This window comes from Numenius arquata, chromosome 1, assembly GCF_964106895.1.
Source record: "Numenius arquata chromosome 1, bNumArq3.hap1.1, whole genome shotgun sequence".
Classification (NCBI taxonomy): Eukaryota; Metazoa; Chordata; class Aves; order Charadriiformes; family Scolopacidae; genus Numenius; species Numenius arquata.
Genome location: NC_133576.1, coordinates 38,887,707 through 38,914,988, shown reverse-complemented (window position 1 = coordinate 38,914,988; position 27,282 = coordinate 38,887,707). Strand labels below are relative to the sequence as shown.

The window sequence follows — 27,282 nt, the reverse complement described above, 5'->3', positions numbered from 1 at the left end:
TTTTGGGAAAGTTTATAACCCTCAAAACTCTGCGTGCAGTGTTGAGTTGACGTTTCACTGCCGGTGTTTGGTGGGGAGGAGGGGGAGTTGGGTGACTTGAGAGCTGGCTTGGGCAGCGAGCGCACCCAGCCCTCCAGTGAGTTTGTGGTTCTTGGTATCTCACAGGACTGGACCTTGAGCTGGCGTACTTGCAAGGGAGCTTGCCAGTGGTATCAGGCCAAGAAAGGGATTTGATGCCCACAGGAGTGCACGCATGTGTGTAACGTGAGGACTGTTCTTAAGACTTGTCTTAGGTCTAAATAGACGCAGATCGGTCTCTTGTATCCGTGCCTTAGTCAACGCAATTAACCCAACAATCTTTTCACTGTGCACAAAAATGCATGTAAATGCTCTGCCCTACATGTCTGATTTGCCCTTGAAAAATGTTAATGAAATCCCTGCTTGGATAACTGCCCTTTTTGAAAATTAGACAGTCTGAGCAGAGAAGTCTCCTCTGAGGTCTTCCAGTTTTGGGCCTGTTCCCTGCACAGTTGGGTCCCCCCTTTCTGCCAGAAGTTAAACCCTGGTTTACTGGAAGGTGCCGTTCTTGGTGGTCGTCTTCAGACTCAGGCATGGTTTTGGACCCGAGGTTTTCTAGCGCTGCCTGAGACTGACTGCCCTCAGCAGGGGCATGTTAATGTCTACTGGGATTTTTATTGTACAAAGTGGTGGGAAGAGGAACTCTCCGCATTCTGTAGTTTGGGCTGATGGTGCTTAACTGGGTTTTTCATTTATTCTGCCATCATCAGATTTCATAATTTAAATTTAAGCACAGCATTCACATGCTGTATTGCACAGTGTTTCTTAGGTAAGTGATGATAACAGGGCCTGGCAGAAGACATCCTCCTGTATTGTATGTAAAGGGTTCCTGCTAACCCTTTGTCTGATTTTTTTTTTTTTTTCTCCCTTCTTTCTCCCCAGGTTTTTGGCATATAGTCATAGTCTCTGACGTGAGAGTAATGGAGTCGCTGAGTGGCAGGTGCTGACAGCTTCTGCAGTCCCAGTAACTGTTCATTTTGGTATCATTTGCAATTCTATACCTCTAAATGCCACAGCTCCCTTGGGGAAGGTTGCGCTGGATACCAGTACTGCCTCGGAAGGTACATGTGTGTCCATATATTTTTCTTCAGGAGTTTGCTGTGTTGTATAATGGTTCTTGGGAGGGGAAAAAAATTGGATAAGCTGCATGCGGTTTATGGTTACAGCCGTTTAGCAATACAAAGGCATTTGAATGGCTATCAAGCAGCTACTGATGACATGCCTTCCTCCCTCTCTCCTCTTCTTTGAATTGCCTGCAGGGCCTTTTTGGAGTCCATCCCGTGCTTAAACATATGCGAGAGCAGCTTACAAAAAAAGAAATGGCTGGTTAAAAGGTTCTGATTTGAAAACAATTAAATATGCTGCTGGAGTTTCCGAGAAACTGAAAGGCTTACTGTGGAATTTCAGCCTCTCTCTTGCCCTTTTGAAAAAGCACATTTTAATTACAATAAAATGTGTATGTTCACAGTTGGTTATTAGTCTTGTACGTTTTTCTATGTGGTTCTTGTGAGTTCAGTAAAAATCTTTGTTGTTGGCTGGCAGATTTTAGCAAAAGTTTATTTCTGTAGATTCATTGCTCGCTGTGGATTAATCATTGTTCTGGTTCTCACAGCCTTAGAGCTCCGCTCCAGGAGAAAAATACAGATTTGTCACCAGGGCCTCCCACTAGAATCTAATTTTAAATTTGCAATCTGTTGTCTTGCGAGGTGCTTCGAATTCGGTTGGAAAGTTAATATATTTTAGATTTTCTTCTGGAATCTAAAGGCCCGAATTTTTGCAAGTTTGAGAGTTAGTAATTTAGGCTTAGTTGAAATGAGTATTTTGGTTTGGTAATTATTTTGAGAAATAGTTAATATCGGGAGTAAGGGAAGAGAAAGAGAAATGACTGTTTTCCAAGACAGTGATATTCTTTGAGGGGGCCGTCATCCGTGGTCATCTAGAATGTGATTGTTTTTATGTGTAACCATTTCACATAAAACTCATCCAGCAAAAACTCAGCAGTTCAGCTAGAGTTCAGTCTGTCTGTTTAGGGTAGCTGATGTAGGCAGCATTGTTTTTTCCAAAGCTTTCCTCAGAATTAGCGTTCTCCCTGCTGATATCAATCTTAAGTTTTGGTTTTAAAAAAACCCAACAATTCAAACCCCTGTACTGTCTCTTGACACGCAAGTTGGCTAAAAGGGGACTTTCCTGGCCCCTTGAAGACTTCCACAATTTTGACATTTTCCCTGCTCTGAACTGGGAAGGAGCAGACCTTCTGGGAGAGAGGGCCCTTTCCCAAAGCAGCCTATAGCTTGATGGGCAGGCCACCTCTTGAGGATGTGGAGGAACAAGTTGCCACCCCACGTTTGCCTGACTTGGGCTGCAGATACGAATCTCAGTCTTCTGCATCTTCGGCAGGCAACTGAGTCACCGAGCTGGTGCCTCATCCAGGAGACGTGCCTGTCTCCTCGCTTCGGTTTTCAGATCTCTCCCTCTTGGAGCGGGGGAGCCTTTCATCCAAAGTGGTCTATTGCCATGAAAAGTTTGGGTTTTGATGAATCAACATTTTCTGCTGAAAAATTTCCAACTAGTTCTGATTGCAGTGCATGGTCTGTGTGTGCGCTAATCTCTGCTGGCTTTAGAGAGTAATTCAGAACAGATTTTTGACACGTCGCAATCCTTGGCTGAGCGTGACAGACCTGTTCAAAGCATCAAGACGTGTCACACTTGATTTATGTTGTATCCTGGTGGTACCTTGATAGGTCTTTAATGGTCACCTTTGGATTCGGCGGGTGAGCTAACAAGGGGAGCCTTTGTCCTACCAGCATTTGCGTGCAACTCCCATTAACATTACTCATTTTCTTAATTTGATACAGATTTTTTTCATTGAGTGTGCTAAATTCAGTTAAGCTGTAGACAGGCAGCATCTGGCAGTCGTAGCTGGAGCAATTTAAGACGTTTCTGCCCCAGGGTGTCTGCCGCTGCCCCTGGGAAGGGGAGGTTGGGGCTCCCCTCCCCTGCCCAGCGCCTTGCTCTTGCTCACTGAGGACGCCAGCATCTGCTTCACTGCGAATTCACATGTTTCAGGGCTGCCTTTCCACATCTGTCTGAGCTGACCTAACAGCTCGCTGCTGCCAAAAAATGGGGGTTGTGCCACTCGCTGTTCCCTCTTCCCCGACTCCTGCGTTGCCCTCCAGCCGTGCTGCCGCATCCTCCCCCGGCTGTGTCTCCAGACGGGCACCTTTGTGCTGCCTCTGGCATGTGCCAGTTGAATTCACTATCCCAGCAAAAAACCCCTAATAAATAAAGTATTTCCCCTCCCGCCCCAAGTTTATTTTCTGCTGTTTTAGTGCACTCAGCTGCGTGAGCATCTGAACTGTTTGTGGGTAGCTGGTGGAAATGCTCAGCCAAAAATGCAGAGAGGAGGCGAAAATGGGGGTGAGAAGGTAGGAGGAGGGTCCCTTGCAGGGGGGGCCATTTGTCTCAGGCACCCCACGAGAGACCACCCGCAACTTGACCCGCTAGGGTTGGCTGTCCCTACTCGAGGTGTGCTCAGCCTGTTGTGCCCCCACATCTCCTGGCATCTGGTGGGGGGGGAGGGAAGGTGACGAACTGTGGGGATGGCGCCGTCCTGCATCACTGCAGCTGGGTCAGCTGCACCCTGCCTGCCTGCGGCCCCATTGCACCCACCGTGCAGAACAAGCAAGCCTGCAGTGTAATGCCGGGGAAAAGAGTGGCTATAGAATCATAGAATGGTTCGGGTTGGAAGGGAATTTAAAAGATCATCGAGTTCCAACCCCCTAGGGAAAGACCTCTTCAGTTGTCCGTCCTTCCTGGGTAGAGGAGCAAGGTATGGGATAATCTCTGGGGTAGATAGATAGCCATCTGCAGGATGTGCGAACCCCGTCCTCACCTAAAGCGCCAATCCACCGAATTAAAAAGGGACAGCTCTTTACTTTGAAGTCTGACACTTCTTGCCAGTCTCTAGCAGATAGTTCTCATTGTGTGAAATCGCTCAGTAAACATTCCTGCCGTCTGCGGGAGAAAAGACTTTCTTCCTTCCATGAGAGTGTTTCTAGCGGCGTTATTTCCACGGGACGCAGCCTCAGCTGCTGCTCTTTTCCTTGCCAAGTCGTTTGTGGTTCTGTTACCTTTTGGCTGGGTAAAATTTTGCCCAGTGTGGATGGAGACTAGGTTGAGGTGGTGGCACGGGGCTGCTTTCCATAGCCACGCTGCCCGGTGTTATCATCAGCAAGGGTGCATCGCCGGGTGGTGTGCAGGGGACACTCCTGCCCTTTGGCAGCTCCGTTTCTGAAGGTAAAGAGCCACTATTCAGGGTTTCAAGAGGACTTTTAAAACTGCTCTTTCTCCTTAGATAGGTACCGAGGTGATGGCTGGAGACTGGGGAGAAATGGTGCATGCTGTGATGGGCTTTGCAGCTGGTGGAAATCCTGTCGAACGAAAGTGTGGTTAGCAAGAATCTCAGAATCAAAGCAGCTAAAAGCACTAACCCGAGAGTTTTTCTTTTGCAAGATGGAAAGCGTTGAGGTCTGGTTTTAGACATGTGTGCAAGACAAAATGCAATTTTTGTGCTATAAAATGTCTTAGAACCAAACCTAGCTGACATTTGTTTTTCAGACCGGTCCATATCAGAGGGCTGTAGCTTTTAAGGAATAATAAACCCTGTCTAGGGATTTATAATGCTGTCACTTTTTTTTAGATTAAAATCTGCCCTCTGTTCAGCGCATTTGTTTTTCTAAACTATGCATGATAACCAAGTCTCATGACAGTCAATGAGAGTTCAGTCATTAATTTCAGTAGACATAGGGTATTTCCTAGTATAGTTTACTTGACATGCAATTATATTTATTTTAGATACAGAAATGTCCAGATATTTATGGAAGTGCCTGTTGCTCCAGCACTGAACAGATTTTTAGCCTCAGACAAGACCTACTTAGCTGGGTAGAAGAGTAGAGAAGAGCTGTCCTCTGACTGTGGTCAGATGTATCACTGCAGAAGTTCAGTTTTACCATATGAGCCCAGGGCAGCCTACAGCAGAACTGCTGTGCCTGCGTTTAGCACAATCGATTCCTCACTTTATATGTAATTTATGGAGGGCTAATTCAGTTCTGTGCAGCAGTGATAATGTGTATTTAGATAGCGAGGGAAAATACACGATCACATTCATTCTGCCAGCATCTGGCTCAATACCCATCAGCACATCCTGTTAAAGGAGAGGAAATTGCCCCAAGAAATTTAAAACTCCAGATTATTTTACTGTCAGGGCAACTTTTTTTTTTTTTTTCTTTTTTTTCTCCAACCAAGACTAATAGAAATACCTCAAAATGAGAAAGTTTTGTCTTGGAATTTCTGTTCAAGATTTATGGACTATTTATCTAGATATAATTGTCTTGTGTGTAATTCAGGATCCCCTATTTAATTTTAAATGCCCATGTACTTTAACATTTACTTTTCTTCTCCTTCTTCTTGATCTTTGGCCAGAAGGAGCCAATACTACTGATAAAATATTTCTGACATTTGTCGAGTGAGATTACAGAACTCAAAGTGTTTTCCGAGGTTGAATCCAGATCATCGCTCCCATCTGCTGGATGCGAAACCTGTTTCATGGCAGGATGTGCGCAACTGAATAATGCAGGAGGCTAGGTACGGAGATGGGGACAGAAACCCAGTCCCTGGGTTCCAGCTCAGTTTTCTCTTTGCTAGATCAAAGCGCTTAGATCTAGCTATCTGCTTCAGAGTGAGTAGGAAGGAAAGGTTATTTTTATATAGTCTGAGTCACTCATGCTAATTTATTTTTCATAATATGGCTTTCTTGTGTGGGGCTCTCTGTACCTGCTTCATGTTGCACTGTTTTTTTGTTCCAGAAATCAAACCTATCATTAGCTCGCCGCCGAACAGTTGAATTTGTACTTTGCTATTTGGTGCTTCAATTTGCAGTTCCTAGCAAAGAAGTGAAATCTCAGATAAAGGCGTATATCCATCTACATTTTGGCATCTTATTACATGCAGATAAACAGTAGCTGTTGATTTTTTTTGAGTTTGTAGCGTTGGCTGGAATTGCAAAGCTAGTGCTAAGAGTCAAGTGAATGCGTGCAGAGCTGAGAGTGCCAGTGCACTTTGGTGGTTAACTGGCTCCAGTTCACACCAAGCTTCAAGGTCTAGTCCTTCCCTCTTCTACATTCTTCATTTACACCAGCATAGCTGTCGTCTGGCTTTTTCTTACATACCGATTTAACTGAGTTGTATTTATAAGTTTGGTGGTATGGTTGCTGGCCGCCTTAACTAATTCTATGGGATTAGTTGCCACTGTTAAATCATGTCCTGCGAGACCCAGTGGAAGCTCTGGTACAGGTTTTGGGACAGGTTCATTAAAAAAAAAAAAAAAAAGAAAGCTCTTTTGGGTAAAATGGGGCGTCCATGTGTCTTCTTGCCAGTGTGTTTTGTTGCCACCTTTAATGGTTCCTGCTCTGTCCTCTTGCAGACTGTGACACCATGGGAAACGCGGAGAGCCAGAGTGTGGAGCACGCCTTCTACGGAGACAAGCACACCAGCCTGGGCCGCAAGCACACTTCCCGCTCACTTCGCCTCTCCAATAAAGCCTCCCGCCGGACACGGCACGCTTCTTCTGGAAAAATTATCCACCGTAACTCGGAAGTGAGCACCCGCTCCAGCAGCACCCCCAGCATCCCCCAGTCCCTGGCGGAGAACGGCCTGGAGCCCTTCGCCCAGGAGGCCAACCTAGAGGACTTTGGAAGCCCCATCTGGGTGGACCGTGTGGACATGGGCCTGCGGCCCGTTTCCTACCACACCGACTCCTCCGTCACCCCCAGCGTGGACAGCAGCACCGTCCTCACCGCCGCCTCCGTCCAGAGCATGCCCGACTCGGAGGAGAGCAGGCTCTACGGGGACGAGCCGCCCTTCCTGGCGGAGGGCGAGGGCAGGTCACATCGATATGCGGCCAACGGGACAAACTTCATGGAGACGGCCAGCTTCAAGAAGAAGCGCTCCAAATCGGCCGACATCTGGCGCGAGGACAGCCTGGAGTTTTCACTTTCTGACCTCAGCCAGGAGCATTTAACGAGCAACGAGGAAATCCTGGGCTTGGCCGAGGAGAAGGATGCCGAGGCCACCCAGGGGACAGAGGCTAGCGGCAGCCCCCAGCCGCTGGTCACCTGCCAGCGTGCCAACTCTATGAGTGACCTGTATTCCCCCAAAACCCCGAGTGCTACCGTCAACGGAGGCCCACGAAATGCCTTTGGAGGTTACTGCCGGAATTTAGTGTCCGACATCCCGGATATTGGGAGTCATAAGATGGCATCGGTTACCGCTGAGGATGCGCCTTCCTACAGTAATTACAATACGCTGCCCTGTAGGAAATCCCACTGCCTTTCCGAAGGGGCCACCAACCCACAAATTAGCCATAGTAACAGCATGCAGGGCAGAAGGGCAAAAACTACTCAGGTAAGGCAGTTTTATACTATGTAAAACATAAGTTTGTGGCATTTACTAAGCTGTGTCTGTAGATAAAGATATTCCAGGTTCTACCAGGGTCTGTTTTTCTTCAACACCCCATTTCTAAAGAGAGCTGAACTAACTGGTCTCCAGAGCTGGCTTGATCCCATCACTGCTCCCTTCCTTATCTGCAACTTTGGACCTTTTCCACTCTTCACTGCCTCTGGAAAAGATAAATCTGCATTTGCCAGCTAAAAATTTTCCTGTGTGTTTTGCAGTGCTGATGGTGCCTTTTTTCCCAGGGTAGCTGCCAAAACTGATCACTCCGCTCAGGGGAGCTCGCGTGTGTTGGTTGTGTCTCCCCTCTGTCCTGTTGCCCTCCCCTGCCTGCACACATGCAAGCACTCATCGGCTCTTGTGGCTGGAAGCAGAGAAGAAACCTGCGAGTGTTTTCCCCCTCACCATGGCAAACACTGGCTGGGCTGAAATTTCACTCTTCTAATTACCCGGCATTCACATCTGTGCAAAACATCACCCAGAAGCAGTGCTGTCCCCTTGCAGGAGGCTGCCAGTCCTGCAAGCTGCAGTGCTCCCCCGCTGCAAACTGAAAAACGATGGGGGATGTATGGAGGAGATGCTGCTTCTCCTAGGCAGGGAGGACGTCATACCCTTCGTCCTTTAACAGACAGCACAGAGCCAAGATGAACTTTTTCTATCTGGTGCCCCTCCCACCTTCCCAACACCGGTCCTGTGTCTTCTGCTTTGATGGCTGCTGTTGGGTCTTTATTATGTTTTGCCCAGATGTTCTTGGCCCTGTTCTGCCTGATCAGGTTACACAGCACCGCCTTGCGCCGCGCACAGCAATTCCGCTTACAGTCAGTGGCAGACTGCTCTTAGGGATGGGATAAAGGAGCTACAAATCCTGCCCACTTGTACAAGCCACGTGTGGCATACACTTTGCGGGCATGTTGCACTCAGTTTATTCAGCTGGCTTGCTGGACCTTCTCAAGAGCAGTGCTCCAGCTGCCTAATGGAAGATGCTGTCTGTAGGGTTTTTTACATGCGCTATTTTCTGAGCTTTTGGCTTGGAAACGTGGCCGGGGGACACAGACAGAACAGCCCGAACGGCGCAGGTCAGAGCTGTGCAGCAGATTGCATGCTTCAGCAACTCCCCTGATTTTATTGCATGGTTTCTCCTACATATGCCGTGCAGCGTACACACACCACGCCGCGTGACCCAGAAAAAGCAAAAAAGCAGCACGTCGCATCAAGGTCGGAGGTTGGCAGGCTCCCGTCCTGCTGCCGGGCTGAGAGGTTGGCAGGACACCAGACGGAGACACCAGTCTGAGTCAGGCAGGTTGCAGCGTGCTGCAGAGGAGGTGCGGGGCTGTGGAGGTGCGGGGGGCTGTCGGAGGGCGAGAGGAGCTTGTCCCCCCCCTGCTCCACCACCGTCAGCTGGCACTGACTTGTGAGAGCTGATGGGAAGGGGCTGCTGAGTGACTTGCTGGCTGTGCTTGATCTGTGGAGATACGCTGCTTCTAAATATAAAAATGACATGCTAAAACAGATGCTGCAGCGTCCCACAACAGCAGGGACTTCAAAGCAGGGACTTTTGTACTTCAAAATCAGCTCTTTATTTTTGGAGGTATTTTTATGGTGCGAGCGCAGCAACCCTTTGGTGCTCCATCAAGGCAGTGCAGGATAAAAAGGAGGAAAACAACAACAACAACCAAAAAAAAAAGGATGTTATTTGGCAGCCTTGAACGTAACAGCTTTCATGAAGATTGTTAGGTGCAACTGCTGCCTCTAGCCCTCTTTCAAGTGTATTTAAGAAAAAGAGAGCAGTGTCGCTGGTGAACAGCGAAGCATTTGTTTTTCTTCTTGGTGCCTATCTCAGCATTAGTAAGATTCCTCTGAGGCACTTAGTGAAAGTCACGAATTTGCGTAGCATTTTGCGAGGCCTCAGCTACACCCAGGGAAATCACTTTGTGGGGCTGGTTTCACTAGATCTATCTCCTGAGCTTGGAGATGGTGGCTATAAGGAATCTTGGCACTGATTGTTATCACATATAAATTCAACAAAATTAAAGCTTTTGAAAGGTCAAAATTCCTTCCAAGTCTTTAATCCTTAGCAGCATAGAGTAAGTATAAGATACTTGTCAGCAATGAAGTCATGTTAGCCCAAGCCTACCTTTAACAAGCTTAGGGAAATGACTGTCATTATGTGTTTGATAGAGCAAAAAAGAAGGCCAAATTTGCACACCAAGTTAAAGGACTAGTTCTTTGGTGAACCTGATTAGGTGGCTTTGCATGGGGTGAGAGGAGGGAAACTACCAGCCTGTCTCCATACCAGGTCCTCAGTCTGACAGTATCTCAGCACTTTGCTTGACACCTCTGGTGTGAAGTAGAGCGTGATGGTTACCCTACCTGAGATGGTGGAAGCTTGAGACATGGAGCTGATGCCCTTACTTCTTTGCTGTTAATGTGCTCCTTGGCACTGTGTTTGCCTGTGCCAGCCGGTATTTCATCACAGTTTGGGGAATTCTGTTTCCCTCTTCCCTTCCCAGTCTTTCAACACTTTCTCGATGGGCTTCACACTCTTTGATGACCACCTTGAGCATTGCCTCAGAGCCTGCCATATGTGTCCTCACGCTGTAAAACATTTGATGCTATAAAAAAAATTTAGCGGACTGAGGCATAACTTTCATGTTTTTTTCCAGCCTTTTGAACTGCTTCCCCCCATCTTAATCCCACAAAACAATAGCTATGTCTTAGGGCCACCGGGGCATCACACAAAGGTGACCTAGGGCCAAGTGTAATATAGTGTTGGACACAGTTTCCCCTCATGACCTCCAGGCCCGTGACCTATCACTGTTCCTTGTTATTTAACAGCGCAGAGGTAGCTCCCTTGTTCAGTCACCTAATTGAGCCTCATAGCCAGGAGGGAGGTTTCTGCCCAGATCATTGTTGCCCATCTTCACAAGAATTTGGATTTGTATTTGCCAGTGGGTTGGGTTTTTTTCAGTTTTTGGAAAGTCGTAGCTGGGATATTTGCCTGACATTTTAGTCTCACCTGCCCTGGTGCTAGAAATACTGAAAGGTCCTGATGGCCACTTCTAGGCAGCTTTTGACTAGTCTCGATCCCAAAGAGGTCCCTGAAAGCAAGAGGGCCTGAGGGCAGTGTCTGTCTGAGACCACGGCAATGGGTTTGTGCCGTTGTGTTTGATTCCTGAATGTAGATGCTGTTACATGCATGTTCAACTATATGTACATTATTGTATTTTCTCTACAGGCTAAATTTATTAGAAGTTGTCAGCAGCTGTAGTTTTTGTGCTGTGCTGACCACTGCTACTGGGAAAATGCATCCTTGAGTATATCACAGAAAGGAGATGCTGGAATCACAGCCATATGTGTTTTGCTATAATGCCCTATCCATGGGTTCTTTATAAGTACGTGTTTTATATTAAAGAAACGAAAAAAAAAGGAAAGAAAATCTCTCCCTTCCAAATTTAAACCTTAAATTGAACTGTGGGAGTCACTTTCCACTAATTGAGAAGGAGAGCTTTTTAATACCGGAGAGACAATTATATTCAATATGCACAGGCAATTAATATTCACAGGGTGGCTTTGGGGCACCCACGCAGCAGTTCTGTTTTTCGTAACATTTTAACATTAAGGGTTCAGATCTGCTGAAGCGAGACTTCCCGGAGAGCTCTGCTGGGATCCTGTTTGGCTTTCAGAGCTGATGTGGTGTAGGTGGAAAAAGCTTAATTAGCTGACATTTTCACCCATTTTTGCTTGAAGGGAGACAAGCTCTGGTTGGATACAGCTTGTTCTGACTGTGGGTTGTGAGATCCCCAGGACCCTACAACCTGCTTGTTGGGATCCAGATTTTGTGAAATGTGGCCCTGTTGTGTCCTGCTTGTAGCTAAACATCTGCCTGCTGGAGACCCTCCTCCTCCTCCTCCTCCTGGTGGATGTTCAGAGACAAATGTAACCACATGCTGCCCTGCTGTTATGAGCCCTAGTTGAAGTTTCAGGAGGGGAATTAGGGAATGGAAACCTTGAGATATGGTTTTGTGCCACTTTCAAGCCCACCTTGCCACCTCCTTTTTCCATGTTCCCCCTCTGTGGACAATTTTTGACTGCTCTTTTCTCTAGACCATCAAATTGGGGGAGGATACAGCCTCGTGTAAGGCATGAACCTCTTTTAAAAGACATTTCAAAGTCCGCTACAGTTGGGTGAAGACATCCTGCGTGTACAGAAGATGTTGTGGTCAAGCGGCGATATCTGGTTGCCAGGCCGTGGTTCCAGCAGCGTGTCTGTTCACGGATGTTTGCTGCACATCAGCATAAGCCTACCTGATGCGGGCTCCAGCCCCTCAGGTCCCACTCCTCCCCATCTGGTTTTCATGATGATCAAGGTGGTGGTGGTAGTGGCCATTGAAGCCAGAGACCTCCATGGGCTTGAATGCTGGTATTTGCTATGTGGGGGAAGACATTAGGAGTAGTCCCTCGGAGGTGTGAAGCCATGAGTGGTCTGTATTTTCTAGGGAGGCAATGGTGTTTTACAAGCAGTATTTAGAGCATGGTCTGATTCATGTGTGCATTAAAATCCAAGGAGACATGGTGGCCAAGCATTTCTGCATGGTCAGCCACTCACATATCAGAAGGATGGCTCATTCCTCTCTGAGCTTTATAGCCCAGTTTGTGATTTCCTCTGGAAAGATGAATTCCAGCGTTAGCGTCACAATGGTGCAGTCCAGGTTTTTTACATAATTTTTGAGAAGCAGCAGCAAGAAGATGTCCCTCAACTCTGCAGGGAAAGCAAAGGTTTCTTTTACAGTGTCTTCTCTCCAGTGTTTGTTGTGAAGCTGAGCTCGGGGACAGTGAACAAACTTCCTGCCAGCCTGACTTGGAAGCTGCGTGTCCTTCAGCGCCAGCCCCAGACTATGTCCTTGGCACGTTAAATCCCCTTCTGTCCGATTTTCAAGTTTATTACTATTTTTAGGCCTCTGTAGGTAGCCTGAAGGAATTTGGGATCTCAAGCCTTAAAAAAAAAAAAAATCCTATATGAAAAAATTTTATAGAATATGCAGGAGATGAAACCAGAGTTTTTTTGGGAATTAGATCAGGATGTACAGAGAAACAAGTCTAAAATTAGAGTATCTTTCCAGTCAATATTATTTTTTTACTATCTCAGGGAATTTTATAACAGGTTATAGTGTTTCATTACGTTATGTAGGATGGCTAAACTCCAGAGAGCTGATACTTGTTTTTAAGTTGTGTAAAACTTTTTCACAAATAGTTTTGTGGCATGGAGGACATGACATAACCTCAAAATGTAAAAGGACCACACTGGGTCAGTCACATGAAAGCACCATCCAGCCCAGTGCCTTGTTCCCCAAATAACAAGCGCTCAGGAAAAAAAAGAAATGAGGAGAGTATGGGGTGAACTTTCCTTTAGGGCATTCTTCCCGAAAATTAGTGATTTGAGTCTTCCTGAGTGAGGAATGCATCCAAGACTTTTGGGTTGACCTGTCCCCCATGAATTCTCTTTTCTGAAATAATTTTCTCCTTCTGGCTTCCACTGCATCCTGTTCACTCTCTACATAACACTTGTGACCTTACAGCCTGCTCTTATAACCTTCCTCGGTCATCGTTTTTCCAGGCAGAGTGTCTTCAGCAGCTGAAGCTCTACTCCTATTAAAGTAATTCTGTACATCTCAGTCTGTAGTCTGGAAAACACAGCTATTTTCAACCTAAATATGATTCTTAATCAGATTGACCCAGACCTTTAATCTTAGTCGCTTGACTCCAGATGGAATTGATGAAAGAAATCATGACAAAGTCATGTATCATTAAATTATAATTAATGACACATAATTTAGTAAGTGCCTGAAAGATGTTAACTGGTTTTCTGCTATAATGTGTATCTCACTGATTCAAGCCCCTTTTCATGAAGTCTCGTAGTGCCTTTCAGACGGAGGTTGTTCCCAAGGTCTCGACTATAGCCTGAGCCATGCTCCAAATCTCCAAAAGCTGGAGAACCTTGGGTTGGACAGTTTGGGTCGGGTGTTCACTTCAAGAGGCTGAATCCCACTGAAGAGCACTGCTCAGCTGGTCGCTTTGTTGAGACTCCAGCAAACAACCCTCTTAAAACCAAACATCTCTGTTTTCAGCTACTAGCCACAGGGCACCAAGTTAAAGAAAGAGGGGGGAGGGAAGGGGAAACCACTCAGGTGGCAGCCCAAGCTTGCACCAGTGTAAACTGCTTGTGAATCCACATCTTGGGTCCTGCTGGCTGCCAGTGAGGCAGCTCTCGGTGGGTCTGAATGACAAGACCTATTTAACAGCTAGACCAAATGAGCTGTTTATAGCCTGGCTAACTGGAAGTGGATTCAGCGTGAGCCTGGGGGAATGGAGGGCTTTAGACCTGAACTCAGAGGTCTTCCCTGCTCCATCACCAGACTGCCCTTCCCAGATGGATGAGATGCGGTCAGGTATTGCCTATTCAAGATATTTTAAAGCAAATAGCAGTCACTCCCTCCAGAGCACACAACTCTGCCCCAATATTGTCAAGGAAAGGAGCATGTGAAAATGAGTGTTTTGGTCTCTTTTGGCTAATATTTTGATACTCTTTCTAAGATCTTGATTTGTTTTTCTTCCTTCACTCTTGGTCTGAAGCCAATGGAAAGCAAATCAGCAGTCCTGATACCTGATCTAGCTCCATTCAGGCATGGTTTTTTTTTTAAACAGTGGGACTTTGTCATTTATACATCTGAAGTGCTTATACCATTGGCAATAGTTGTATTCTCTGTAAAGCTATGTAAACTGCATGTTTCTAGTTTCAAGTATTTTCCACTTAGAAATCACAGACAGGTTGCCCCAGCTGCTTGTTTGCTGGGCTGTGCTTACTTACATGGATGCAATTTGCCACAGTGATCCTTTCCAGTGAAGCGCTCCATCGAAACGTTTCTTTTCAAGGAGTTACAATGTGTGATCCTGTGACTAGTCATCATCCCAGATGGCAGACGATTTCCTTGCTCCCTTAAGTTAGGTGATTGCTCAGCTGAACATCTCCCAGGTGATAAGTTCTGATTTCAAGCTGCTGTTCTAGCAGCGTTCCTCCTTCCTCACTTCTTACCCCCTCTGTTACCTTTCTCAGGAAGAATTGCCTTTTCTCGGCATTGATTGAACAAAAAGTAACCTAACTCTGTATTTTACTTTGAGGATTTTGGTTAGGCATGTTGCCATTTGTTTAAATAAGTCGAGCACGGTTAGGCTGCTTGTGTTAGTTTATGGTTAGCTCAATCCCTCTAGAATCTTTCTACATCTGGGTGGTCCATTGGGATGAAAGCAAGGTAATTTTGGGGGGGTCCTCAGCATATCATTTGGAAACAGAGGGATTAAACATTGCAGTGCTCAAGAACTGAGACTTCCTCCCACTGCTGGAGATGGAAAGCGGGCGTCCACCGCAGATCTGTGCAGGTGTCGGAAGCTGTGTGCAGGGACCACACTGCAAGAGGCTTTACTGGATTATGGATTGATTCTCGTTCATGGTATTATATCCTTTAGCACCCCTTAAAAGTCAGTGCTAAAGCTAGGGAAGAGTCAGTGTGCTCAGGTCCCATGGTAGCGCTTTGTGCTGTTTCCTGCTAAGGGCCCTGTTGTCCTTTGTGCGTTCTCTCGCAGGCTTGAATTTCTCTCGTTATTAAAAAGCAAAATCAAAGCATCCTCCTGCTTCCCTTTACCCAATACTTTTGCTTTTAGGGATGCAAAACTAACTTTCTGAACATGAACAGGTCACAAACTGATGCCACAACTGTCTCAAGTCAGTGAAGAGCTCTGCACAGTACCTTGGAAAGAAGGGTAAAGCCGCCCAATGTATTTCCCCGCAGCTTTGTGGGGGACAGTTTCATTCTCAAGATTTTCTGTCTCACAGCTGACAAGTTCTCCAGGGCTGTACTTTTGTGACTGCTGCAGGAGTCCCTGTGGGTCCATAATTTGCCTTTAAGGCATCTAAGTCAGCTGAGAAAACCAGGCTCCTTGGGGAAGCATGTTGGTCTACAGAGATGATCTTTCTGGAAGGGCCCACATATTAGCTGGAAAATGTCTGGGCTGTCAGTGAACCAAAAATGTTCCCAACCCCTGTGTTAGAAGCGCCAAGCTAATGTGATAGCTTAACATGGAGTGAGGGAGCCAAGTGTAATCCTGAGGTAACAGCCGTATATATCAGAGTTTCCTGCAAAGGAAATGGGGTTGATGGATGATTGATACATTGGTGTTTGCTATCTGCCTGTCCCACAGGAGCAAAGTGGATGCCCATTTCCTTCCCATATTCAAGTATCTTCTGGGTGCGTGGCACCCAGTACCTTGTCTGTCTTTCCAAGGTGCCAAATTAAACTGTACAGCATTCACCAAGAGAAGTTCACAAAGGAATCCTGGAACCAAAATCCATTGAAATCCGTGCCTTAAGACTTTCCCAGGGATTATTGCCCAGAAACCTGTGACTGTGACTCATCCTTTCATAATTAGAGTAAAGCTTACTGCTAGGAGAAATATCTAGAGGTCTGGGCTAGTACCTTTTTTGTCAGGAGTAAATTTGATTTCAGGGAACCATGGCCAAAACATGCTTGCCTATTAAACCACTCCAAGCAGCTTTAATAACATATATAAGGGTTTGTTCTTTAAAAAAAAAATTGATTCTTTCAGACATCTGAAGAACTATTGCACCAGGGCGGGGAGTGCACAAAAGTAGGAACCAAAGCTGCTTGTACATATCAGTGTCCGATCTCTTTGAATTACCAAAGGTAACAAACCCAGCATCTCAGTCTGGTATCCACATACAAATTGCAGTTGGCTTGTAACTGTACCTCACTGGACTCAGGAGCACTCTGAGGAGGTGTAAACAAGACCCAACCAATACGACAGAAACCGCAGTTGGGCCGTGTTGGTTTGTGGCTCTCAGTTTAGTTCTCCAAAGCCTGCTGTCAGCCTGGTGCATCCTGACTAGTTCTCACGTAATACTGTCCTGTTGTACGCAGGCCTGTAGATATCTTCAAAACTTTCTTTAGTATTGAATCCTAGCATCTGGTTGAGAGGCTTTGTTCATTGCTGCCGTAGCAGATCTCCTTCATGGCATTATTATAATCCCTCTGACTTTACAGTGAGTTATGTCTATATGATTCAGTACTTTTGTAACAGTCTTCAAAACTGTATGGAGTTGCTTTTGTGTTTCTCCATTGCAGCTTTAAAACCATTTCTCCCACTCAGGTTTCAATTACAATTTATGATTTATCTTTGCTTCTTGGAATGTTTTGACTCTTTTCAAGACAGATAAATCTTCTAATGCGTTCATTACCATGTGTTCAAGTTACTCTGAAGGAAGGGATTTCATTTTGATTTGGAGCAAGTCGTACCTTAACAGACCACCTTGACCATCAAATGATGGTAGAGTCAGTACTGAAAAGAAAGAAAAACACTTATCAGGCCAATCTTTTTTTACATAAGAGCTTCAAAGAGACTCCAGGCACATAAAAGCATGCAAACCATCAGACTGCTTACCCATCTATTTTAAATGTATTCTGTGGTGCTTGCCTAACTAGCAACCAGACAGGTTATGTGCAATTTCAGGCTGTTGCTGAATGTGAACTCCTTATTGCTCTGTTGCTAAACAGGATGGGGAACAGAGGATTTGCATTCTCTTGGAGGGAGCCCCTTCCAAGAAAAAAGCCCACTCAGTCGTTTTTTACTAACAAGTACTTTTAATCTAATGGTTCATTTAGAAAGAAGTATTAACCACATAAGGAACTGCTTATATTAGGGAAGTAAGAGTTTTCCTACTAACTCAGTCCCATGTGCCTAAAGTGCCCATGAGTCACTGCTGTCAATCAAGCAGGAGAAAGTGATTCACCAGGCTGTTTTAATAGTCTCTGTAACAAGGCTGTTGGTGGGAAGTTTGGTAAGTGCATCGTTACTGCAAGCCATCTGAATGTGTCCAGTCATGGGCTGGACAGCTGGGCAAGGCTTATCCCATCCAGTGGTCTCTTGCGAGCAGGGGCCAGAACCAAATATGTTCAACAAGGGGACAAAGATACTTGGAACCTGCCCCAAAACATTTAGCCTGATTTTTGCTAGCTGAAGGTAGACATTTTTCCTAAAGCAAAAGGTTTTTTTCTGTGTATCTTCTAAATCTAGCAAGAATTTTTTAAGCAATGTGGCTGTAGTGAACATACAGAGGTACGACTATCATGTAAGTATGCAAAAGTTATAGCACCGAGTACATTAGCTTGATGTAGCTTGCTTTACAATTTTATTCCCCACTGGCTTGCTTTGCTTGAAACCCAGTGTTCATGCGAGGCAAAAACATATGTTTAAGTGGGTTGCTAATACTCTCACTAATATTTTACCCAATTGGTTCATCAGTTAAATTGTTCTCTGCATTTGATGGGGCTGTGATAATTCCACTTCATTACGCTCAAATGCTATTAGGGCTGTTGTAGCTGTCCTGGCACGTGGCCTGCTTGCTGGGCCTCACTGCGTTCTTGTTGGTAACAACAGCACCTTTCAGTCCATCTCTGGTTTCTCATTCTGTGGCGTACTTCTCTGGCATTGGGCATTCCACTTTTCCATCCTCTTTCCCTCCATTACTCTCTGCTGAAATTCTTTTGTAAACCCTGGGGATTTGCAACCCATTTGGTAGCAGGGGAAGCTATGCCAGGGGAAGAAATGATGCTGCTCCTCCGTCATCTTTAGCAGCAGCAGGGGTCCCAGATCCTGGTGGAAGTCATCAAGGCATGCGGTGCAGCACAGTCGCTAAAGCCTGTTTAGTTTCCGTCTTCAGCCAATGGTCTTTATGTGACTTTCTCCCTGCTTTCTACAGAGCAATCTTAAATCTAAAGGACAAACCCCAGTTTATTGAGTTTGTTGTCTCTGTGGACTAAGACCTATTGTGTTTCAAAATGCCAAGAACTACTATTCCCACGACTTCCCTCATCTCTCTGTCTTGGAGGAAATACGCTTTCTTTTCTTTGCTACATGCTTTCTATTTGGTGTGACCGATTTAATGATTTCCACCTCCCTCTTGCTTTGCCCTCTTGTCCTCCCAGGCCCCAAGCTAGGTAAACACCAGCGGGAACCTAAGCGGGGTAGCACAGATTTTAGTTCCAGTCTTGAACTTGGTTCCTGGGATAGTCTTTCTGGACAAAAATATTTCTCTGTGTGGAGACAGCTGTTTGCCAGCCTGCAAATACAAAATGCAAGATCTCTGGTGAGGTGCAAAGTATCAGGTGCAGTGTCCTGAATCTTACACAGAGCTAAATGAAAGTTTTGGGGTTTTTAACCAGTGAGATAAACCAGAGCCCCTTGTTGATAGCAATTACAAGTCCAGAGTAATGTGCTAGTGATTTGTTATAATGTGTGTACAATGTCCAAAACTGTGGGCTTCAGAAACATGCATTCTGCAGTCTTGAGCTGTCTCCCAGCTCCTGCGATGTGCCTGGCACGTGCTATCAGCATCCTGCTGGAGAGCTGCAGGGGCACTAGGCAAGAGTCAGAGTGGTGATGACTGAGCCATGTCTGTAGTTCACTCTTGGCCTGAAGAGGCTTTGCCTGGGAACTCCTTCTTCCAAGGAGTGAAATGCCTATTTTGTTAGCAAGCCTCTGTGGTGCATCCTGTCATAGACCTGGTATGGTAATAAGTCTTCCTCGAAGGAGAGAGATGTTGCTGTTGCCCGTGGGGCTCTTTGAGAACCTGAGGAGGAAACGTGAGTAATTTTAAAGAGTTCTCATCAAGGTTGCACAATGTTCGCTGTGCTTCTGGGCAGTAGCCTCTGGTGGCCATGTCAGTAGGTACTTTGAAGCTGGACACCAAAGCTAGAGGCCCCATGTATCCACATTGATCTCATCAGCAGAGAGCCATGGTGCTCATGGTGTGAGTTGGGATGCTTAATTTTCAGCATCCTCATTTGAAAATTTGCAGGGGTATTTCTGTGCCCCTAGTGATGTGTTCATCAAACCCTACTATGGTTTGTTGCTTGGCTTGGGAGTGTTACCCCTTCGGCCTCGGCACATTTCTGCAGAAGCACAATACTAAACCTCTGTACTTTATGCTGAATTCTTAATTGAATGCCCTTCAGTGTGTGGATTATAGCACTGTGAGACGGCCAGAGCAGATGCTGGCTGCTTCTTGAGAGCTTTTCATAGCCTCCAATGAGAATGAGCTGACATTGCAGCAGGAACTCAGAAGTCAGAGGCCTGTGCAATGAATTCTCTTAACCCTACTAACCCCGAGACCAATCTTCTCATACAGTGAACTTCCGAAAGTGCTAAGCTCACTCAATGCTATGTTTCATAATTCATGAGCGTGAACAATATTAGCAGGCTTTAGGTTTTGAACTGTTCTGACCTTTGTACATTGAGACCCTCCTCCTACTAAAGGGCTTACATCGGTTGGTAAGAAGTCTTTGATACGGGATATTTAAGAGAGGAAAAGGGAGAACAGGGAGCAGAGGAAGACCAGGGGCAGGGCTGCAGCATTATGCTGAAAAGGTCTTTTGACCCCTCCAGCCTATCACTTGCATTGTGGCAAAGATTATAAAGATGTTTGCAAAATGTGCTACAATTTTAACTCATGACCGTACATAACATTCACTCTGAGTTTTCCATCCTTTCATTTTTTTATAAGTAGTAAGCCGTTATGCCCATGTATAAGTTACTGAATGTAATACCCATTTATGGATGAGGAAACTGAGGCAATTAATACTGTGTCTCATCAAGGTTACACAAGAAGAAGGCTGTGTCACACTGGGCACAAGGAACGTTGAGTGCCTGCATTGCAGCACTGTGCTTGAACATCTATGGGTGCACTTCTGTTTTTGAAAAAATACTCTATCTGCTAAAAAACACCAAGAAAGTTTTGTACATACGCTGGCTGGCAAAATTACAAATCTTGTCTGCCTCAGGTTGGTGGTCTGTTTTAATAGCTCTTTATTTTTTCAAACTGACTAATTCTAGTTAAAGCATGAGAGGCTTCCTAAAAGTTACACCAGCTAAAATTTTGGAATTGACTCTATACATTTTGTATTGCATGGATAAAATGATTACGAGGCAGATTGTATATTTATTAAATCATTAAGCTAAAATAAAAATCTCAAAACCTCAAATAACTTCTGTAGCCAGCGTTACATAATGCTCACTGCAGAATGCAGATTTGTTTATGCTATACGGGTGACACACTTTCTCCCTTTGAAAAAATGATGGAGGAAGAAGGCCCCAGCAAACAAGTGCAAACCCCGGTCACCCCATGGGAATAACTGTCCAAGTGAACACGGGGGATCCGGTTCAGTTCTTTGGCGCTCCGGTTTTATGCCGATGTAGCTTGTGTTGGCAGAGGGGCAGTGCCTCCGGCGCGTGAGCGTCGAGCGGCTGTGCCAGTCCTTGGCTCCCTGACGCACGGGGTCTCAGATGGAGGGCTGTCATCAGAAGTTGCACCATCCAGCTTTTCGTAATGGAGTGCAAAAACTTGCTCGCGGCAGTGTTTTGTAAACATCGGTTTCTGAGCAGCACCGGTTCCTCTCTCCAGATACCCCTCCTTTGCAGTGCTGCAAAAAATGGGAAGACAATTGGCTTCCAAAAAACAAGTGTATTGGAACAGCAGGAAAAAAAACGTGTGGTTGAGAAAACTGCTCTGTACGGGCAGATGACTGCGCTTACAGGAAGCCCTGCTCAGCTCATTCGCATGCGGTGGGAGTAGAGGAATATTGGCCTGTCCAGAACAGTTTGTCTATCACTACATGTTGCATTAAATAACCAGACTGACTAGGATAACTGTGCTCATTGAGCGGGGAAGGAAGCGCTTATTCTTCCAGCTGGACTCCAAGTCTCCCTGGAGGGGTAGCGTTTATAAAGAACGAGCCCATCCGTTACAAATGAATGCCTTGAAAGTTAGTCAGATTCAGCAACACCCCTCCCCTCCCCGCTAAGGTTTCCTCATCCAGCTCTTGCTCCACAGGAGGAAGGTTTCAAACAGAGCTCAGTGGAGGGTTTCTCGGTTTCCACAGAGCTGCTCTTGGATGCGTAGAAGACTGGTTGGTGCTTGAACCAACACCTAGCAGCTTGTTTTCTCTCAAAATAAATACTGCATTCTGCCACCTCTTCTCAGAGTCTCATTTTTTTAAAAACTTGTAAATCAAGCGCCAGCTGCTCCTGCAGGAGAGGTAAAGGCTGAAATTCCTGTTGTTTTGGCCATATTTCTCACCTCTTTGCATCTTCTTCCCTGGCTGCTTCTTGTCTCGTCTTACAGGGCTTGGCCTTTATTTGTCCTCCTTCAAAAACTGCCACAGATCCCTTCGGGTGCTGAGATGGTAGAGGTTAGCCCCCTTTGGACACTAGCCTTCTTGCAGGGGGCAAACTGAGCCACTCAGCCTTCGAAACCTGGATTTGGCCATGTTTTTTCCTGTCTTGATCAACCCATTCATATTCTTGTCTCTTCTGATCCTTTAACTGCAAGTTCTTGGGACCAGGAAGGGTCTTCTGTTGTTGCGGTATTTTGGCAGGGTCTGTCACCATGGGATTCTAGCCCATCGTTAGTGTTTGTGATGTAGAAGTGACACAAAAGAGAAATAATCTTAAATACATTAACATTTTAGGAGGAAAAAAAAAGGTACCTTTTTAGTTATATAATTTGCAAATGGCAATCTTGAGATGTCTAAAATGTATCTTCAGCTGTAGGTGTGAATGTACAATATCAATGTTTTCTTTTCAAAATGCGTAGGTTGATTGCTGCTTTTCTTGACACTGCCAGTTTTTGCTACCATATGTTCTCCTTTTGCAAAACCTTTAGCACTGTTAACTTAGCTTAATGTAAACAGACGATGCTGCATCTTGTATTCCAAAACGCTAAGGCTGTAGAGGCACCACCTGAAATTGCGCGTGTGTGACTGGTCTTTCTTCCAACTGTGCTGGAAGTTCTGCCTACCCCACCAGTTGTTTGTCTTCAGAAGAAAAAGAGATGAGGCATTTCCAATGCCAGACAAAATGGGGGTGTGAAGAAATGTGGCGTCACCTGGGCATTTTAGGTTCTGTCGGTGTCTCCAGAAGGCCAGGCTCAGCCAGGCTCTTCATCTCATGCTCTGTTTCTCTTGCAACTAGGACGTCAACGCAGGCGAGGGGAGCGAGTTCACCGACAGTGGGATCGAGGGAGCAGCCACCGACACCGACCTCCTCTCTAGACGCTCCAATGCTACCAACTCGAGTTACTCCCCGACGGCCAGTCGGGCTTTCATTGGCAGCGACAGTGGGAGCAGCTCGACGGGCGATGGGCTTCGCCAGGGGGTGTATGAGAACTTCCGCCGGGAGCTGGAGATGAGCACCACCAACAGCGAGAACCTGGAGGAGGCCGGCTCTGCCCTCAGCGACGAGCAGAGCAGTGGCACCCTCAGCTCCCCAGGGCAGTCCGACATCCTCCTGACGGCTGCCCAGGGCACGGTACGGAAAGCTGGCGCTCTGGCAGTGAAAAACTTCCTGGTGCACAAAAAGAACAAGAAAGTGGAGTCGGCCACGCGCAGGAAATGGAAACACTACTGGGTTTCCCTGAAAGGTACAGAGCAAGGGTTTATCCAGATGGGCGTCTGCGATGTCCCGTGGGTTGTGTATTGCTGCCGATGAATTGCTGCCTAGACTCTTAACAAAAGCTGCTGTGAACTTCAGTATAATTAACATCAAGTATGAGGAAGTGGTCCTGATGTTTTTCAGAGGGGGGGTTTATTTGATGGTTGTTGATGTGCTTACAGCATGGCACGTGTGTAGTCCAAGACACGTGACTGCGCTGCACCGAAGCAGGGTTTGTACCCTGCTTTGAGTCCTGCTGGCACCACCTAAGGTGGCTTCTCCTAACACTGTGTTGCCTTTAAGAAGCATATCTATGGCTTGCTGACAAGCTGCCTGTGTGCAGTCGCTGGCACATGACAGTGGGATTTTGCTTGTGATGGACACCAGCATGCGTTCAAAGAGGGTCTCTGTCTCTGTCTGCATTCCTCTTGCAACTCTTGCGCTTAGTGCCGTGGGCCTCTCCTTCTCCTAGATGTGCTTGACGAGTATAAACACCCAGCGAGTTGCAGCACAGCCGTGGTGTGGACAGGAAGCCATGGTTTGGTCATCAAGGCTGGCTTGTGACTTGGGAGAAGTTGGCTCTGGCTGCGTCACCCACTGTGCGGTGGGCAGCCCTCGGGACCCGGCTGCCCCGTCCGGCCTCCTCAGCTGCCCCCACGGACCACAGACCCTTTTCTCTCTGAATTTTTGCAGTTCCTGCTAGGAGCACGCTCCAGCCCTGTTCGGGGTCTGAGTGCTTATAAATGCACATAAACGTTAACGGAGCAGCGAAACTCAGGAGCTGGCCTCATAAAGTGACCTCTAATTAATCTTCATGCAGTTGCATTAGCAGTAAAGCACTTGCAGGGGTATGGGACTGGCCTCGCTCTCCTCTGCTGTGACCGTCCTCCCCAGGGGAGGCAGAGCCATGTCTCCTCCTGTCCGTGGGATTCCCAAAATGCTCCGTATGGTTATAGCCCTGTCCTCCCCACACTGTGCATTTTTAGAGTGCTTTTTTAATTATTATTATTTTTAATTTACGGCACTGTTTTAAAACCAACGGCAAAGTTAGGTGCCAGCTCTTCCTTGGGGGTGGTTAGGGAGATTGGGGAAATGGAAGAGGAGACAGGGGGATGCTCAGGGGCAGGGGGGAGCCCTGATCCCCCGGGAGGGGGGTGAAGTGGCAGGAAGGTCTTGCTGTGAGGAGCGGGCAAACAAAGGGCCATCTGGGGAGGAAAAAGGGGAAGGATGAGCACGGAGGCAATGTTATTTTAAAGTGCTTTGACTCAAGTGGAGTGTTTGCTCCTTAGATTGCTCTGCCTTAATAATGTTAGTGTTTAAGCGAGGCTTTGAAGTTAACAGCTGCTATTGTTTGGCTGCAAATAGTTCTCTGGGAGGCTGGGTAACAGGGCAACCCTTTGCACGGAGATGGCTGGTTCCAGTGGCAGAGGAACAATGTGCCAGTTTTAAACAACCGTAGATAATGTGGGAAGGTGGGAGAGAGAGGGGGAGACCCTTTTCTTGCAGTCTCCCAAAATTGCAGACTTGCTATACCTTTTTTACCACTCCCCCAGGAGTATTGTAAAGATTATTTTGTAAAACCAAGCAGGTTGGTTGCTGTCCCCAGCTAAAACGTGCTTTTTTTTTTTTTTTTCCTGGCCGTATCGCTGTGAGCTGAAACGCTATAATGAAATAAGGATCGGTTTATGCTTTTTGTTTGCTTGTTGGGGTTTTTTGTATGTCAGTCTTTCAGCGAGCATGGCTCATTCCAGTCCATTTTTCTTGCAGTTCCTCATCTGCATCCAGTAATTAAATCGCTTGATCTTTGCCTTGCAGGGACTGTTGAAGCTAGCAGCTGCAGGAGGCTGGGGCAGGGCCATGGAGGTTTGCCTGGGGGCCTGTCTGCTCCGGCACTGCCCGGAGAGACCCACTCTCAGGCCTGCATCTTCCTTTTGGTCCCCTCGGCAGGATGGGGTGGCCATGGAGGACCCCCACTTTGGGATTTATAGTGATGTTTCTCATCCGGGGCTGTATTTTACTGCCCGTGACTTTCTTGGCTCATGTCTGCAGCTCTGTTTTAGCAATCCTCGGGCAAACAAAATGTCCCGCTGGGGCATGGTTGACGTAGTATGCAGCTCATGGTGTGCCCCCATCGCATGGAAGCCACCACCTTTTGAAGCTGAAAACTGGGCTGTTGCTGGTGCTCTCCACCGTGGGGCTGGAAACCTGAACAGGCCCTGGCAAATCCTCTCTCGTCCCTGTGACGGTTTTATGCATGATTTATAGTCCCAAGTATTAGCGTTGTGTAGATACAGGGCGGCCATCGTGTTTAAATGTATTGCCTGCTAATATACAATGTTCTCTTTTAGGATGCACGTTGTTTTTTTATGAGACTGATGGCAGATCTGGCATTGACCACAACAGCATCCCAAAGCACGCTGTCTGGGTGGAAAACAGCATAGTGCAAGCGGTGCCTGAACACCCCAAGAAGGACTTTGTCTTCTGTCTCAGCAACTCCCTTGGGGACGCTTTCCTCTTTCAGGTTGGTCCAGTTTGAGGGTTTTACAAAGTTGTTCTCTTTTTCTGTCTTTGATCAAGGAGGAGATCTTAGCTCTGGTTGAAATCAATGGAAAAATCCTGCTGACTCCAGTACGTTTGGGATTTTCCTCTGGCAGTGCTAGAGGAAGGACACGATATATTTGGTAAATGCCACTCAGGAGACCTACCACTACATGTGAATCACTGTCAGATCTGCTGCTTTTATTTACTGACTGGACCCTCTCTGTATAGATGGTTGGAACAAAGTAAGAATTAAGAAATATTCTTACATCTCTGTAAAAACTGGGAATTTTGCATGGTTTGACACTGTGCTTATAACACAAAGACCTGGCCAGTTACCATATAGGACATACAGTAGTGCATTAAATGTGCTGTAACACTATCTGCGTCTTGTAAGAGACAGGTATCAAAGATAGGACCTTGCAGAGAGGCTCAAGGGGTTTACAAGACCAAGAGGAGTTTGAAGTGCAAGGGGGTACTTGGACCTCCAGGTGCTCTCCCAATGGCGCTGCAGAATCCAGTTGCCCCTAGTTCATACAGACCTTAGTCAACATCTTGCTGTTGTCCAAGAGGAGACTGAAAGTGCATGTTTGATTTTTTTAACCAGCAAACAGAAATGTCTGAATTTCACGGGGTACGTTTAAAATAAATCCAGTACTTCTATCAAAGACCATACATCAGTTGATGTGTTTCACTGAAAAAGATTCCTGTATTTTTGTAACTTCCGCTTCCCTGAGTGATTTTTAGGTTGGCATTCCACTTTCCTAGTGCAAGTTGTCATTAATCAAGGTGAGACACTCATTTATTTGTAATGCCAGCCATTGCTGAGGTGGTGCCATTTCCTCCTCTTTTTTTTCTTCACCGGAGGAATCCTGTATTTATTTCCCTTTCCAGTGACAATGTATTCAGAGTTTCTTGCCTTCTTAAACCAGAAGCGACTCTGTGATAGAATGTGTCCCCACATCATCACTCCTCTGTATTCCAGAGGAAATCTTTAACATTACACTGTCTCCTAGGTCCTTGCAGCTGTCCTAAACAAGGGAGTAGATTCTAAAACTAGTTCAAAATAAAAAAAAAAAAGCCTTACTGATTCAAAGGACGTGGTGCTGGCTTACATTTTGAAGAGACTATCTGATTGCATACTGAAAAAAAATATTATTTTTTGCTGACTAGCTTCTCTGCCACCTGAGTCTGATTTTTCCTCAGCTCATAATGTAATACTCCACTGCCCCTTTCTGCTTCATGCGTTATCTGAGCAGGGTACATGTATTATGCCACCTGGAGAGCTTCGTCCAGGACGTAAGTATGGTGCTTATGGTCTCAGCATGTGCTTGAAAGGTTGTGGAGCTTCACCTCCTCTTGATCTACTGATAAGAGCTGTAGAATCTTTTCCATGCAGTTTTCTAAGGAAAAACCTTCATTCTCATGAAATTAATGCCAATGGATGCTAAATACTGAAAAGGTTACATTCAGTACATTTCTTTTTTGGTAACACAGGGCCTTATTCATTAAAAGCCCTGTGTCTTTATGCCATGGGTAGGTTTTCATGTAACTTCGTGGGAAAAAGCAAAAATGAGCCTTTTCAAATAACAACCAATCATT

At 46.1% G+C, this 27,282-nt stretch overlaps 1 protein-coding gene across 1 annotated transcript in view; it reads left to right on the top strand.

The window, feature by feature from the left end:
- The first annotated feature begins 1,052 nt into the window (after positions 1-1,052).
- The window catches only part of TIAM1 (TIAM Rac1 associated GEF 1), an 86,035-nt gene continuing 59,805 nt past the window's right edge, over positions 1,053-27,282 (top strand). The window contains exons 1-4 of the mRNA XM_074145631.1: positions 1,053-1,139; positions 6,560-7,539; positions 22,684-23,131; positions 25,491-25,663. Of these exons, the coding sequence (XP_074001732.1) occupies positions 6,571-7,539; positions 22,684-23,131; positions 25,491-25,663 (1,590 nt within the window). The 5' untranslated portion in view covers positions 1,053-1,139; positions 6,560-6,570. The remainder of the gene's footprint in view (positions 1,140-6,559; positions 7,540-22,683; positions 23,132-25,490; positions 25,664-27,282) is intronic.